This window comes from Adiantum capillus-veneris, chromosome 22, assembly GCF_014529385.1.
Source record: "Adiantum capillus-veneris isolate H3 chromosome 22, ASM1452938v2, whole genome shotgun sequence".
In the NCBI taxonomy this organism is placed as follows: domain Eukaryota; kingdom Viridiplantae; phylum Streptophyta; class Polypodiopsida; order Polypodiales; family Pteridaceae; genus Adiantum; species Adiantum capillus-veneris.
Window position 1 is genome coordinate 70,791,659 of NC_140952.1, and position 15,978 is coordinate 70,807,636.

A 15,978-nucleotide genomic window follows, 5' to 3' on the forward strand; every position below is an offset into this window, starting at 1 on the left:
TCCAGGTGTATGGAAAATTCAAAATTCAAATTCCATAAGGAACATCATCCACCTTATTAGCCTGCCTTGAATAATGACTTTATTAATCAAGAATAATAGGGCTTGATGATCCACATAGAAATGAAACAATTTGCCTAGCAAATTATGCTGGAATTTTGTAGCACTAAAACCATCCCTAAAGCCTCTTTTTCAGTGGTTGTATATCCTTGTTCAACCTGGCTGAATCTGCGAGGACTAGCAAAATATACAAGGGAATCATGTTTTCCATATGGCTGAGCTATTGTCGCTCCCATTGCCAGTCCCGAAGCATCCACATGTACATGGAAGATGACATCCCAATTCGGTTGGTGAAGAACTGGTTTACTGATAATGGCACTCTTTAAGTTCTAAAAAATTTCCTCACAGTCAGCAATCCAAATGAACTTGCTGGTTTTCTTTGTAAGCTCATACAATGGTAATGCTTTAGAAGCAAACTTATGCACAAACCTTCTGTAAAAATTAATATATCCCATAAAAGAAATTATTTCTGATGCATTCCTAGGCACCTTGGCCTATTGGACGCACTGGATTTTGTAATTGGCCATTTCTATTCCATTTCTGGACACCACATGTCCCAGTAGCTATCCTTTCCAGACTAAGAAAACAGATTTGAATGGATTGAGACAAATCCGCTTCTCCTAACAACGCTTAAAAACCATCTCCAAAAATAGTAAATGTTCTTCCTTTGTGGAATATACAGTGAAGTCATCCATGAATATGGCAAGGAATTGATGAAGACATTCATTGAATATTTCCATCATACATCTCTGAAAAGTTTCCGGTGCATTACAAAGGCCAAATGTCATTACTAGATACATAAATGCTCCCCACTCCATGGTGAAAGTGGTCTTTTCCCGATCCTCAGGAGAAATTTGTACCTGGTTATAGCCACTATATCCATCCATAAAGCTATACATCTCATATCGTGCAATCTCATCAAGTAACATATCTGTGAAGGGTATTGGGAATGGATCCTTAATGGTTTGAGCATTCGGTTTCCTATAATCTACACATACTCTCAGCTTCCCATTCTTCTTAGGCACAACGACAATAGGAAACAACCAATCACTACTGGCTACTTCAGTAATGAACCCAGCTTTCAGAAGGTTGTCAATCTCCTCTTTGACCTTCTTATCATAATTTGGATTCATTCGATAGTGCTGTAGTCGTACTGGCCTGACATCGGGTTTCAGTGGTATTTTGTGTTGATAGACCTCTATGATCCACCCCTTTCAGATCAGTATGCTCCCATGAGAACACATCTTTATAGTGTTGGAACATATGTCGTGCCTTCTCTTTCATCGTAGGATTCAAATGTTTATTTACCTTGATCATTCTAGGGTTTTCTTCAGACTCTAAATTCCATTCCTCTATCTCCTGATCATCTGGAAGCAACCAATTAGGCCCTCCACCCTTTTTGTTGGTTGACTCCTTAGCATAATCCCAGGATGATCCTCTGAGCTCTGAATTACCATTCTAATTTCCAGTAGCTCCCCCAGAGCATGCCGGTTTTGGTGGTGTGCTGAACTCAACCGATTCTTCTGGCCTTCCGGTTAACCTCACTGAACGTTCTCCTGAATTCAGTTCAGTGAACTATTCTGAAAATTGTTTCTTTTGTTTTTCAGATTCATCTTTGTTTATTAAAACTGCATTGAGATCTATCTCTGTTAATGGAAAAATATTCATATCTGCTAGCATTTTCTCAATTTTCTTCATCTTGTACTTCTGGTAGAGCTCTCTGGGTCTCAGTTCCTTTCTCCAACTTTTGGTGTTATTTATCTGAATCTGGATTTTGCCACTGGCCCCTTGTATCGTCAAAGTTTGATTAGCATAGTCGTGAGCATCCTGTGCTGTTAGCGGCCATGGGCGTCTTAGTAGCATCTCGTACGCTCCTTGCACATGCAGTACCAAGAAACTGGCTTTGAAATTTGGTTTCCCCACTCGTATTTGCATATTCCCTACCATTCCAGTTGCCTGTACCACTTGATGATCCGCCCTTCAGACTTTGAAAGGTGCTTGTTTTGGGTTAGTAATTCCCATTCTTTGCTGAAGATGTACTCCCAAAATATTTACCCCTGCTCCTCCATCTAGTATAACGCTTGAGAGTGGTTCCCACTGTTTCCTCACTTTGTAGTCCACTTGAATCAATGGCACTTCATCATCTCTGACAATTGTCAAGTCAACTGATCTAGCCTCCGCCTCAGCCTTCATTCGCTGCCTGATGAATTTCGCTACTTTAGGTAGAGTTCTTCTAATGTCCTCTAACTTCACATTGAGTTTCTAAATTCTGTCACAAATGTTGACATAAATTTCCTCTTTCTCATGCTCAGAATCGTTGTCAAAACTTGAAGCACTGGTGTTATCTTCATAATACCATTCCTTTGGTTCAGCGCTTCTAGCACTTTTAGCAGTTCCCAACTCTTCCATCAACCCTTGTACTGTAGCCAACATGGTCTCAAGCATCCCAGTCGTTGACTGATTTGGTTGTGCTGTCTTAGACAACTAAGTAGGTATCTTATGCATGATACGGGCATCAGAACTCTCTAGTTGCTCTGGTAGTTTCTTGGCTAAAACAGTGATTTTTTTCGCTAGTTCTCTTTGCTCCTGCCATTCATCAACCACCTTTTCTTTACCCTTGGCCTTCCATACCTCTCTCTGCTGAGCCCATTTGCTACTTTCAGGATTGACTGGTTTTGCTGGTCTTTCTGGAATTTCCTCAATCACCACCCCTTTGCTTCGTGTAACTGCTCGTACAGGAATTGATTCTGAATCCTTCACCTCGGTATCCGCAGCTCTAAGTGTTTTTGGACACTGAGCCACGAAATGCCCATACTTACCACATGTAAGCAATTCAGGATTTGATTCTAAAAATTACCACGACCTCGGCTGGTACCCACTTGGTATCTACCGCGCCCTGCTCCAATACCACTTGCACCCGGTTTCTCCTCTTGAGAAACACTGGTAGTTTCCACTCTTACTGGTTCAGCATTGGTGAATACTACCACTGACAAATGTTTTCCCTTCTTAAAATGATGAATTCAAATACCACAATTTTTTTTTAAATGGCCATAAGCTTTGCAATAAGTATAGTGTGGACATTCCTTTGAAACATGGTCTTTAGATTTACACTTTGAGCGCCAGGTTTCCATTATTCTTATTGGTTGTCTGGTCTGGCTAATTTCAGCAATTTGCCGAACCATCTCTTCAATCGTCCTAGACCAAGATCCTTTCTTCATCTTGTCTTTGGTTCTTTCATCTGAACTACTTTCAGAGCTACTGGAGGCTCTACTGGAATCAGAATCTTCAATAGAAGTACTGCTACTACTGGACCTCCTCTTCTTATGACTCTTTTCCTTCTTAGCTTGCTGTTTGAGCTTCAGGGCCCGCTGCACCAAATCATTGAATTTCTTGGTTGGTGTCGGCACCTCCTGTTCCCTAAGCTTCTTACTGCAAAACCCATTCAAAAACCATGCTCGCAGCCGCTTTTCGGATGGTGGTTCCTGCAGTTGTCTAGTTAGTTCCTTGATTTTCTAAGCATAGCTTCTGGCTGACAATTTTCCATGCCTTATCTTATCGAGCTCACAGAGTATATCCTCATCCCCTCTGTTGTGTGAATATTCCAGTCAGAAAGCTTTAAGCAGTTTATTATATGATCTGAGTTGACAAGCCGGGTAATGGTAGTACCATTTCCTTGATACCTCCTTTAATGTTTGTGGAAAGTAGTCACCCCAATCATCTTCATCAATATTTTTTAACTCAGCATACTGCTCAAAGGCTTGGATATGAACATCCAGATCCTCCTTCTTTCCGCCTTTGAACATGGGAAAATAAATTTTCAATGAAGATGTGTAATCATGTTTATCAGCCTCATTTCTTCCTCTTCTCACCTTGGAATCCTGACTTCTTTTTGCAGCCTTCTTACAATAGTTTGTGTCGGCATCCCAATTAATTTTTGCCTCCGTCTCAGTTGCTGTCTCCTCTCTAGCTTTTCTACTGAAACTATGACAACTTTCTTTACTTCCTTTGGCACCTTTGTCTCCCTGTTTGGTCCGAGAACTCTTGGCCTTGAGTTCTTCCCTTTCAGCTCTGCATCGTCTGGATTGACTGGAATGCTGAGAGTCATGTACCTCATCAGCATGACTGTGCTCCTCCTGAGCCTCAGTGTCAGTTACTTGTTCATCCTTGGGATCAGAGTCTCTTTCTGACTCCTCAAGAATAGGGTCAACACGGTAAGATGGTTTTCGGCCATGACTAGGTTTGGGTGCCGTTACTGCAGCTGGAACTAAAAGGAAGAGGAGTCTGCTGGTTAACGAGCAACAACTCTAGCCACCGTGATTGCCAAAATGGAATGGGAGCTGATCTCTTTAGATAGCTGATTCCAATGTTAGAGTTTACAACTACTGGTGATTCATTAGTTCAATTAGTAGGACTACAGGAAAGATAGAAATTGAGCTAGAACAGTTATATGAACTGGAATACTACATCTACTGAGAATTAGACAAGCTAAATGACTGGAATTAGATTCAGATTCAAATTCAGATTCAGAGGAAATGGATACAAACAATATCTGGCTGAAGTATACTTGACTACTGTATTAGGAATTACAGAGTAAGAGTACAAGCGGGAATAATGTAGCCTAGGAATAGCTTCAGGACTACAATCACACACTAAGAGTAGGCAGTCAAAAGATAAAACAACCCAAAAGTACTGCCAACAATTGCCAACTCAATTACAATGTAATGGGTCCTATTTATAGCTCTTTGGAGTTACTGTGGTAGCCGTCATGGTAATTACTGAATGATCCACTGCTCGGCCTTCCAAGAGCTGGTTCCCACCTAGTGAAACTGCTTCCTCCATCTACAAAGATAAAGTCACTAATCCATGCTAAAAGGCTTGCTCACTAGCCTCGAGTACATAGATGTACATAATGCTTTGAGTTTTCATAGTGCTCTTGTATATTTATGTATAAAGGCTTGGTTCTGCTTAATCATTTGAAAGAGTTTTGGGTTGGTCGAACTTTCAAAAAGCGGTTTTCTATGACTATTTTCAATCGTGCTTGATAGCCGGTGAATCGGACTCATACATCATGAGTTACATGCATTTGATATGAGTGGTTCCTTACTTAGAAAGTGGGTGCATATGCATGTGAGGAAAGGCAAGTGGGTTGATTTGATAGATTTAATTAGAAAAGGTGTGGTCAAAGTTTTTTGGAAATGGCCGAAGTGATAAGCTCCGAGCTAGGCTTTACAGCGTACCATTTGGTGCTCGGCGTCACTCACCATGCCTCCATCAGATTGCTCATTGTGAGGAGCAAAACAGGAAATTTATGTGCGTAAGTGGGGATGTGGAAGGATGGTGCCAAGTGACAATGAAGTAATCCCACATGGGAAGGAGAAAGTGGAAAATGGAGGGTATAAGTGGGGGAGTGGGTACCCCCTAAAGTTGTATCAAAAGAGAAAGGGTGCTCTCTTGCCTTGCTAATGGGGGATCGTGGGTGTTGGGGGAGAGAGGGGTAAGCCATTTTGGGTTTCCACTAGCTGGACAGGCGCTTGGGCTTGCTTTTGATCCTCTGGACACTTCCCCTCCCCCCTTTTCCTTGGTCAAAAAGGCGCCGACATGCCATTTTCTACCCAAATTAAGCCCAAAATGAACCAATTAAAAGGGGACTACAAGGGGAATCATGTCTGCTAAGAGGAGAGAGAAAATACCTTGGGATAAGAGCCAAAAAATCCCCCCTTTTAATAGCTGTCTTATAGAGACTAGCTTTTTTGGAGCTTTTGAGAGATACCCCATCTTCGAAAGCTTGTAACTCTCTCGTCTGTTGTCAGAATCAAGCATATGGATACTCTATGGCGGTCTACATAACACAAGACTCATCTTTATGGTCTCGGATTTCAGCAATTTTAATCATGGTTTGGGCTAGGATTGTTTCCCACCCCACTTTACAGGTGTTCGACATAGGTGTTTTCTGCAGCTTTATGGTGTTTCCTTCCGACGGTGTGGTGTGTGCAAGGCCATAGAGGTTCTCTTTTTCCTTCTTGTTTACATGCTAACAAATTTTCACCTCATGTCAAAGCTACATCACCATCTCTATCGACGTGCAAATCCAGTGGCATCCTAACTGTATTGGTCAGCTTGCGCACCTCACTATGCATCCTCATCACCAGTGCGAGCCTTACCAAATCTTGAATCGCTCAGCCACTCAAGCCCGTACTGTGTTGCTACACGCTCTACCACCTGTTGCAATTGATGACTCTCTTGCATGAAATTCTTATGGCAGTCCACAACCAAGCTCGACCATCATCATATGCACCGTTGATCGATACCCTACTCACGCACAAGCGCCATCAAATCTGTCAGATTAGCAATTGCTAGTCAATTTCTTTTAGCAAACATTTTCTGTGATTAGATTCAACAGAATCCCCTTTTTCATGTTAGAGGAATTTCAAAGCCTTGTATGAAATCCTTCTCACAGAGGCTGCTGCAAAAATCTTTACCAACCACCTAAGGAGGTTCTCCCACAAGGCTCATTCCATAGACAATCTCCACAACTCACATTTCTAGCAAGGTCCAAATCCTTGGGATTCCCACAAATCTCCTTGAAAATTTCAATATACTTTGTATAAAAAGCACTATTCTATAGCATCGGCCACTCTTTGCCCTCGCACCTTCTCAAGCCTAAGGCGCCTATAACCCTTCAAAGATCAGTAGAGATTCCCACGAGCCTTTCCCTTTAATCTCACATAATATTTTGTGCTTGCCCTACACAAAAGTTTTAAAAATTTTGTAACCCCAATCAGCATCTCTTGAACCTTCAAGCATATTGAGAACTTTGTGAAGAGGTGCTCCATGAATTTGGAGAGTGACTTCACAAACTATTTGTAAAAATCATTCAGATTGACTTTGTAGGAGGACTAGACACTGCCATACATCTTGGGTAAGACCTTCCTTGCATGCACAATTAAGGGTGCACCATTATGGAGGGAGAGAAGGGAATCGCCAAATTCAACGGCCATGGTTTCCACACGTGCTGGCAAAAAAAAACACAAGGGCTACTTGATGTAAAAGCAGTTATGGTCCGTCATTAAGCCACCAAATGATGATGACAGAGTGAAAATGTGATAGAGCTTAGCATAAATTGCAGCTAAAGATGAGCAAGCTCTCGGCATTCTGCTCACATCTCTTGACGACAAGTTTGTGCATTTTTTAGATGATTGCACCACTACACACGACGCATGGATAACATTAGGCAACACTTTGGTGCTATTGCCAAACATTCTAAAATTGCATTAAAAATGTAACGTTATGGATTTCTTATGGAGCCTGGACAAGATATGTCATCTCTAGTCAATAGGCTCAAAAGTATTTGCACACAATTGACATATATAAAATGCCCTATAGATAATGAAGACCAAATTGATGTTCTTCTCAAAGCAGTAATAGATGCAAATTTTGCCCAAATTGTAACAGTGCTTAAAGAGAAAGACCCAATCCCTAAAATTGAAGATGTAATAAACTCTCTTCAAGAGCGTGAAAAGAAACTCAAAGGCAATAAAAAAACAGTCAAAACACATTGTGGCAGAACAGATCACCTTTCAAAGAATTGTTATGAAATCAACCCTTGTCACATTTGTGGCAAGAACGACCATGGTACAAAGTATTGCAAACTCAACACTAAATCTTCACAGGTAACCAATCAAAAAGAGCATTTTAAAGATCAAACAAAAGCAAAAATCAACCTTGCTACCTCTAGAGATTCCGACAAAGATAACAACAACAATAATGGCTTGGTGTATGATGTTGTACTGTGAGAATTCTCTCAATTTTACCTTACCCTCTATTTGTGCCAGGGGAGACTTGTGTGTGCCTACACCTTGATGTTTGTATGCCTACACCCTTTGTGTATAGGCGAGGCAACTTTGTGTTCAAGGGGAGGCTGGTGTGCCTCACCCTAGTGTGTTTTAAGAGGAGGATTGTGTGAGTGATATGCAACCGAAACCCACATAGGGGAGGATTGTTGGGATGCGAGGTTTTGTTGCATCTCTTGTGTGAACAAAATCTTCCACCTCATCTGTCAAGCCATGTGAAGAAACTCTTACAGCTTTTGTGTAAAGAACAACCACTTGTCTGTGCATAGGTACCCACATCTTGTGCTCATGTGTCAAAAGTATGTCTATTTGTATAAGCCTATATAGAGGCACATTCTGTTGAATAAATGTAATCTTTATCATTTGCAACTATACTCTATATTGTATTGTGGAATAGTTTCTCTCTCAAGATCTACACTAACCTCTCCAAGCATGCCATTAGCATGAATGGCACACTAACCTATCCACCTTAACCTAACATCATCCACAAAATTGACTACAAGACCAAGTCTAGCAAGTGCATATACAGACAAAAGATTCTTCTTGATCCTAGGTATATAGAATGTGAAAGAAATGTCATTTTCACTAGTAAGCACAATCTTTCCAACTCCCTTGACCGAATAAGAGGCACTATTGGCACAAGTGTCTAAATTTCCATAAGTGATATCCTCGAGAGAGAGGCAAACAAGTCAGGATGAAAGGTAATGTTCTTTGTAGCACCACTATCAAAGTACCACACTTGAGCATCTGCAACAACTAACAAACATGCATCATGGACATTAGGATCATAAGTGCAATGTGCACTAAAAGCCCATTTTGTATCAGCATCAACATCATAGTCTCATTTCACAGAAGATTCAACAATAGCTGCATTTGTAGTAGTGGAACCAACATTTGCAGTGGAACCAACCTCTTTCTTCTTAGCCTCTTTGGCCTTCAACTTAGGAAACTTCTTGATCAAGTGATCATTAGATTTACAATAATGGCAACACATCTTATTTTTACCTTTATCACCAGATTCCCAGACAAATTGTTGCCAGCAGAAGCATTAGAAACAGGTGATTTACCACTTGTAGAAGAACCACGAGAAGTGGCTACATTGTTGTTACCACCTTTTCTTTGAGCAGCAATAAAGGCCTGCTCAATTGCACACTGTCTAGTTTTGTTTTTTTGGAAAGTGATCTTGCAACAACAATTTTCATAATGCATCAAACTTGAAAACTTCAAGATTTCCTTGGGTCATAAGTCTCCAACTACTAGCAAAAGTGTGGTAAGAATCTGGCAGAGCATCATGAAGAGTCTGCACAAGGCGACTAATAGAAATGACCTCACCTATAGAAATATGTTACTCATTGATATCCTTGACACCAGCAAGGAGATTGTCCATGTCATCTTCCTCATGCATAATCTTCGACTCCCGGTCTTTACGCAACAATGCAATTTTTTCCTCATGGCGACTTACATAAAGACCACCCAGTATATCCCAAGCCTATTTTGCAAATTTCACTGAACAAATGTGGAGAGTAATAGTGTGCATAAGGCAATTCAATCAATGCATGAGCCTACGCATATTTTGTATCCAACGAGCTTGCTCAATCGTAGGCAAAACAACTCTAATAGAAGTAATCCTTGCAGCAAGATCTGCGATGTCCTCAACATCGCATGTATCCTTAGAACCAGGACGTACATCAATGCCATGCAAAATGTTCCAAATGACCTTTGACACAATAACATGTTGCATCATATAAGCACACATAAGGAAATTTTCCCCATCCAATCTGTCCTCAACAGTAAATATCTTGAGCACATATGTGTTGTTGTAAGCCATGGTAAATGTTGCACCTGATGTGAAAACTGCCTCAATAGAGGAGAAATCAAGCGGGAACAACATGTGCTATATAGCACAAATCATAGAAGAGTGTAAGGGACTTGTTATGAAAAAAATGGCACTAACAAAAATTCTGCACAAAATGAAAAAGTAGCTTGCGCAATACTACTTGTAGTGGAAACCAAGACCAAAATGAGCCCGAATCCAGAATATTTTTTGACCTGCAAATGCTCGCCAAACATCACAACAATTGGAGAAACTGAGCATGCGTTGGTGCAGCCAAAGTTGGTCTGAGATAGAAAGTGGTCTATACCAAGCAAATACAGGCAAGTGTAATGCAGAAGGCTAGGGCAGGTATCAAGGTCCTGAGCAGTCAAAGGGTAGTGGAAATGTATGTCTCAAGTGGTTTTTTAGGCAAAAATAGCTAAAAGGGTGGTCTAATTGGGATAGAAAATGAAGGTGCCTAAAGTACCGAGTCAGTGCTTTAGAATGTAGTGTTCAATATGCTCTAGAAGCCGGTCTAGACAGCTCGTCAAACCGAGCCCTGGTGCTCAAGATATTACAGTTCAAAGTTAGAAGGTGTTGAAGATCCTCGATGGATACGACAACTGGTCTAGGTAACTGTCAGCAGATAGATGCATAGAGCTCAGATTATAGAGCATGTCTGTCTTCTCAGATTGCGGATCAGAGCTCTGGATAGCAAGTTATTCAATTTGAAGATTTTCCCGGGACCGGGTCTGTGTCCACTTGCCCGCATCGGAGGATGCACCATCTGGCATCTTTTTGGCCTCGCCAAGATTCTTGGTGATAGTGTGCATCATGCAAATGTAGCAAAAATCAACGGTTCGTCCATCGGATGCTCGGTCAGCAGGATACAGTAGGATGAATCAGGAGCTAATGTTAAGGAGGGGATTAGTAGATGTTTTCCACCTTTTTTTGCGGCCTCAAATAGCGAGCTTAGAAGGATTAGAAGGTAGCAAGATTGGCATGGTCTGGGACTGACATGATGATGATCTAGCACGGCTTTACGGCTCGGCCATCGGGTATGTGAGCAGTAAATTGCAATTGTGGGGAGCAAAGGGGAAAAAAATAAAAATGTGGTTTTTAAAGGGTTTTTCCAACCCATTTCAAGGGAGTGTCTATCTACTGCCACGTGTCGAGATGCAAATCCCACATGGGGGAAAGGTGATGAGCGTGGAGTGTATAAAGGCTGGAACGCACACCCCTCATAGGCATCGAGTGGAAATGAAGGAGCTTGGAGCTCCGGTGGCAATGGAGTTTGGTGACGGGGCCGCTTTGTGGCCCTGCGTCAATGGCGCACGCTCACTATCGAGGGCGCCGACGGTTGTAATAGATGATGTGGCAGCACCCGACGGGGGCCGTTCTTGTGTCGTTGGAGGCCCCATTTTTTGAATATTAGGTGGGGCAGAAATAGCGACCTCGCTAATGCCCCCCTCCTCGGTGCATGGAAAGGGGACGGTCCCGCAAGAGAGAGAGAGCCCGAGGAGGCCGCCATGTGTACAAGACAAAGGCAAGGGGCCGTTTCAAGGCCGACCAAGCAAAGGAAAAAGGGCGAGCTTAAAGTGGGCACCAAATGCAAGGGTAAGCAAGCCTTTCCAAGGCTGGGCATGGCAGGACCAAGGAGAGGGTGAGGAAAAAAAGAGAGAGAAAAGAGGACTGGTAGGAGCCGGGCAAAGGTGGTCAAAGGGAAAAATCAAAAGGAAAGTGCAAGGCTAAGCTCCCCAAATGGATAAAAAATAAAGGGGAAAAAAAAAAGCCAAGGGGCAATAGCGATGTCGCTAATGCACCCCCCCTCAAGTGCAAAAGAAAGAGAAAGAGAGCAGATGAAGCCAGAGGCGGTTACCTCCTTCCAAAGTTACCAAATGTGAATGCCAAATGGGCCAATGAGAGAGCAAAGGTCCCCCCACTATAAAGGTCTTTTTTAAATCAAATTAGGGGCTTTTTTTGTGTCGTTTGAAGCTGACAAAGTGGAGCTCTCTGACAAACTAATCCCTTTGTACTTTTTTCTTGAAAATGGCCATGGTGATGGTAGTGCAAGCCTGTGTACATGCCTTTTGAAGTGCAATCAAGCCACTGTTGCCCCGTCTTACTGTTGTTTCCCCTTCCCCCCTTGTATTTCTCTTGCTCTGGTGTTTCCCCTTGGTGCTGGCAGTGTGGAAGTGTGTTCCCCCCCTGGATGGATGGTGTTTTGTGTGATAGAGTTAGATTGAGCGGCTGTGTGCGTGTGTAAGGGTGGAGACATACCATGACAGTAGGTGTGCGTTGTGTGGTGGACTTGTGGAGTGTGTGAGCAATGGAAATTAAGCAAGTGGTGGTCTGCTAGTGAGAGGTGTGTTTTTTGAAGGTGTTTTATGAGAGGATAGGGGTGTTGTGGATACCCTGAGCTATAGAGAGGCCTTTGTGGTTGTGTCCGGTGTGTTCCCCCATTCCCTCTCTCCATATTCTGGTGCCCCCATGAAGCAGCACACTGATTGCTTCTAGTTGATCTAAAAGAAGCATTTTTTCCTGTTTGAAGTCATGGGCCGATTTTCACAGACGAGGAGGGCCCTGACGAGTGGATGCCAGATTTTGAGTTGTATATGCTATTGTTGCGTATGCCAAACAAGGATAGCAAAATGCATACCTTCCTTTGGTGATGCATGGAAAAGCTAAAGTTTGGTATGAAGCTTTGGAAGGTGAGCCGAGGCAAGCATGGCCGGCTCTATGGGCGAGGTTGCTTCATGACTTTCGCAAGGAGGCGTCCCCAGTCGAGATGGATGAGAAGCTGAAGGGGCTTAAACAAGATGTAAGTGAAGAGTTCAATTTGTTTTTGGGTCATTTTGAAGAGTGTTGGGCAGAATTAGCGACAATCATGCAATTGGCTAATGGAGACTACTTTAAGCTGGACAAATTCATGGCGTGTCTGCACCCCAAGGTGAGAGAGAAAGTCGATTTTGAGAGCCCAAAAAATTACAATGGTGTGGTAGCAATTGCATGGTCGAAGAGCAGAAAGATTAAAAAAAAGATAGAGCAGGGTGTGTCGGGCTACGAGACGATGGCCCCTTTTCAACCGCAGAGTCCGAGAGAGGCTATGCATGAAGAGAACCACAGGAACTGAGGTGTAGCTATTGTGCTGCAAAATTAGGTACGCAAAGTGAAAAATTTGTCCGAGCAAATGCAAGAGTTGCGGCTCAACGTGATGGATAGAGGAGAGCCAAGAGGAGCAAGGGGCAGGGCAAGGCCACTGCCAGGTAGGTGCTACAATTGTGGAGAAGAGGGGCACTATGCACCTGATTGTCCTCAACCACAGAGAGAGAGAGAGGAGGCATTTACCCGCTATTTGGTAGAGGCCGAGGTCAAGGGCAGTTCAATGGTCCAAGAGAACAAGCAGTGGAAGGTCCTGTGCAACCACCTCCGCCAACTGAAGGTGAAGTACCAAGAGTAAATATTATTGGGGTAGATAAGCAGGATATCCAGATTTTGGCTAGTAAGAGGGAAAGAATTGAGAGAGAGAGAGAAATAGATCCAGAAACTAGAGCTGGCAATGGCAAAGAGAAGGTGTACAAAGGTAGAGAGTAGCTCGAGCCTAGAAAAAGAAGGAGACGCCATAAAATCAAGCAAGTGAATTTCCAATTAGGGCGTGGCTATCCCGAGTACAACCTGGTAAGTGATGTTCAAAATCAAAAAGCAAACATTATTTTTGGTTAGTTGCTAGCTTTAAATCCAAAATTGAGGCAGCAATGGTCCACAAGTGTTAGCACCAGGCTACTGAGAGCTAAGGGGAATGTGCAAGCAATGCAAAACATGGCTTTGAGGGTAGGTAACCCGACGGATGTTCTTTTGCTGGTGGATGTGATTATAGAAAAGAGGATGCAGCTAGAGGCCTACATAGACAGTGGAGCATAGGTTTGTGTCATGATGGAAGGAGCGATGAAAGAGTCAGGAATCAAGGTAGTAGCCAAGTCGAATGTGCGCATGAGGATGGCCAACCATACTAAAGCCAGGGGTTTGGGTGCGGCTCAGGATGTGAAGGTCAGGGTGATGGGCATAGAGTGCCTAATAGACTTTTTTGTGATGAAGGTAGGAGATAATGCTTATCCGATCATTTTGGGTAGGCCATGGCTTTTGGTGATAGGTGCTAAGCAGGATTGGGAGAGCAAAGCATTCACCTTGCCTGACAAAGAGAAGGGAAGATAGATTGTGCTTGATTTGAAGACCAAGGAGAGAAGTTCTTGTCCTATGGAAGTTAAAGATGAAGGCGACATGATGAGCTACGAGTACGAGACAAAGACGGGCTATGATGAAGGCTACACTAGCATAGAGGAAGAGGAGAGAAAGGAAGACATGTTGAAGATAGATTCAGATTTATTTGTAGTCACCATAGATGACTCCCCTCCTAAAGAAAAAGGTATGCAGCCTCAAGCTCATGGTTTAAGCATAGAGGAGGTTTCAAGCATGTTGGGTCAATATTTGACCAAGGGTGAAAAGGAGGGTTATGTTCAGTTGTGTGAGTCCTATCCAAACTGTTTTACAACGGAATACAAGCATTTGCATGGTGCAAGAGGGGTAGAGCACAAGATTGTTCTCAAGGAGGGACATAGGCCTATAGCACAAAAGCTGAGAAGACTAGAGGAAATCCAAAAGGAGTCCCTTTGGTAGGAAATCAATAAGTTTCTGGATGCAGACATCATATACCCTGTGAAAGGGTCAAAGTGCGTCTCGCGAGTGGTCATAACCCCTAAGAAGAATGGGAAATGGAGGGTGTGTGTCGACTACAAGTCACTGAATGCAACAATCAAAAGAAATCATTATACATTGCTGTTTCAAGACAAAATACTAAAACAGGTGGTTGGGCACGGGAGATACTTGATTATGGATGGTTTCTCGGGGTATTTTCAGATAGGGGTTGCACTCAAAGACCAGTTGAAGACCACATTCATATTGCCATGGGGTTGTCTCCCTTACCGCAGGATGCCGTTCAGATTGGTGAATGCATATGCCACCTTCCAAGATTGGATGAACAGGGTATTTGGTCCATACCTGGGCTGCTTTATCAGGGTCTTAGTGGATGATATAGGTTGCTACAATTCAAGATTAGAGAACCTATCAAAGCTGCAGTTATTCTTTCAAAGGCTTGATGAAGAAGGAGTCCAACTAAACCCCAAGATGTGCAAGCTAGCACAAACTCAAGCACAACTGTTGGGTCATATGGTGTCGCAAAATAGTATAGAGGTTGATCCAGAGAAGGTGAAGGCGTTGGTGTTGATGGAGTTGCCATCAGATGCTAACGGTTTGGCTTTGTTTGTTCATAAGCTGAAGTATCTATCACGGTTCTTTTGGATGTTATCACAATACATGCATCCTCTTCAAAAGAGATCTCCGCAGGTGCACGATTATGAGTGGGATGAGTAAGCTCACGAGGCTTTTGATAGGGTCAAGGAAATTTTGTGTCAGCTGCCAGCGGTCTGTCCTCCCAATCAAGAGGAAAACTTCTCATGTCTATGACGGTGGGCACTGTTGCTATTGGAGTGGTTCTACTACAAAACGTAAAGAAGTTACAAACCAATATACTTTGAGAGAAGGGTGATTAGCCTAGGAGAGGCTACCTACACCGAAGGAGAGCAATGGGTGATGGATCTGGTCTTTGCTTGCAAGAAGTTTGAGGTGCAGTTAAGTGTGTGCAAGTTATTTGCGTTGAAAGCTGACAATCTATTGCCAGAGGTAGTGCTACATTTGAAGCCAGGAGGAGGATTATATAGTGGGTGTTGGAGCTACAAGAGTTCAAGTTTGAGTTCAAGGTAGATCACACGAGTCAATCTCACTTGGCGGACATTCTTCTGAGCAAGGCCATTGATTTGCCAGCCTATCCAAGGGTGGTGCAAGATGAAGCTAAGGAGGAGTGTGATAACCTTGGATGGCAAGTTATGGCTATTTGAAGATTTTTTGGGGACCAGGTCTGTGTCCACTTGTCCGCATCAAAGGATGTGCCATCTGGTATCTTTTTGGCCTTGCTAAGGTTCTTGTGATAGTGTGCATCATGTGAAGGTAGCACAAATCAATGGTTTGTCCATCGGATGCTCGGTCAGCAGGATACAACAAGATGAAGTTAGAAAATGTTTTTAACCTTTTTTTGTGGCCTCGGATAGCGAGCTCAGAAAGATTAGAAGGCAACAAGATTGGCACGGTACACGACCGATGCGATGATGATCCGGCACGGCTTTACGGCTCGGCCATTGGGTATGT

General features: G+C 42.9%; 1 protein-coding gene across 1 annotated transcript; it reads left to right on the forward strand.

Annotated features, from left to right (window-relative positions):
• Positions 1-14,079: 14,079 nt before the first annotated feature.
• LOC147429561 (uncharacterized) lies at positions 14,080-15,147 on the forward strand. Its single transcript, XM_086495042.1, has 3 exons — positions 14,080-14,143; positions 14,581-14,721; positions 14,813-15,147. The coding sequence occupies exons 1-3, from the start codon at positions 14,080-14,082 to the stop codon at positions 15,145-15,147; spliced, it is 540 nt and encodes a 179-aa protein (XP_086351168.1).
• Positions 15,148-15,978: the final 831 nt, after the last annotated feature.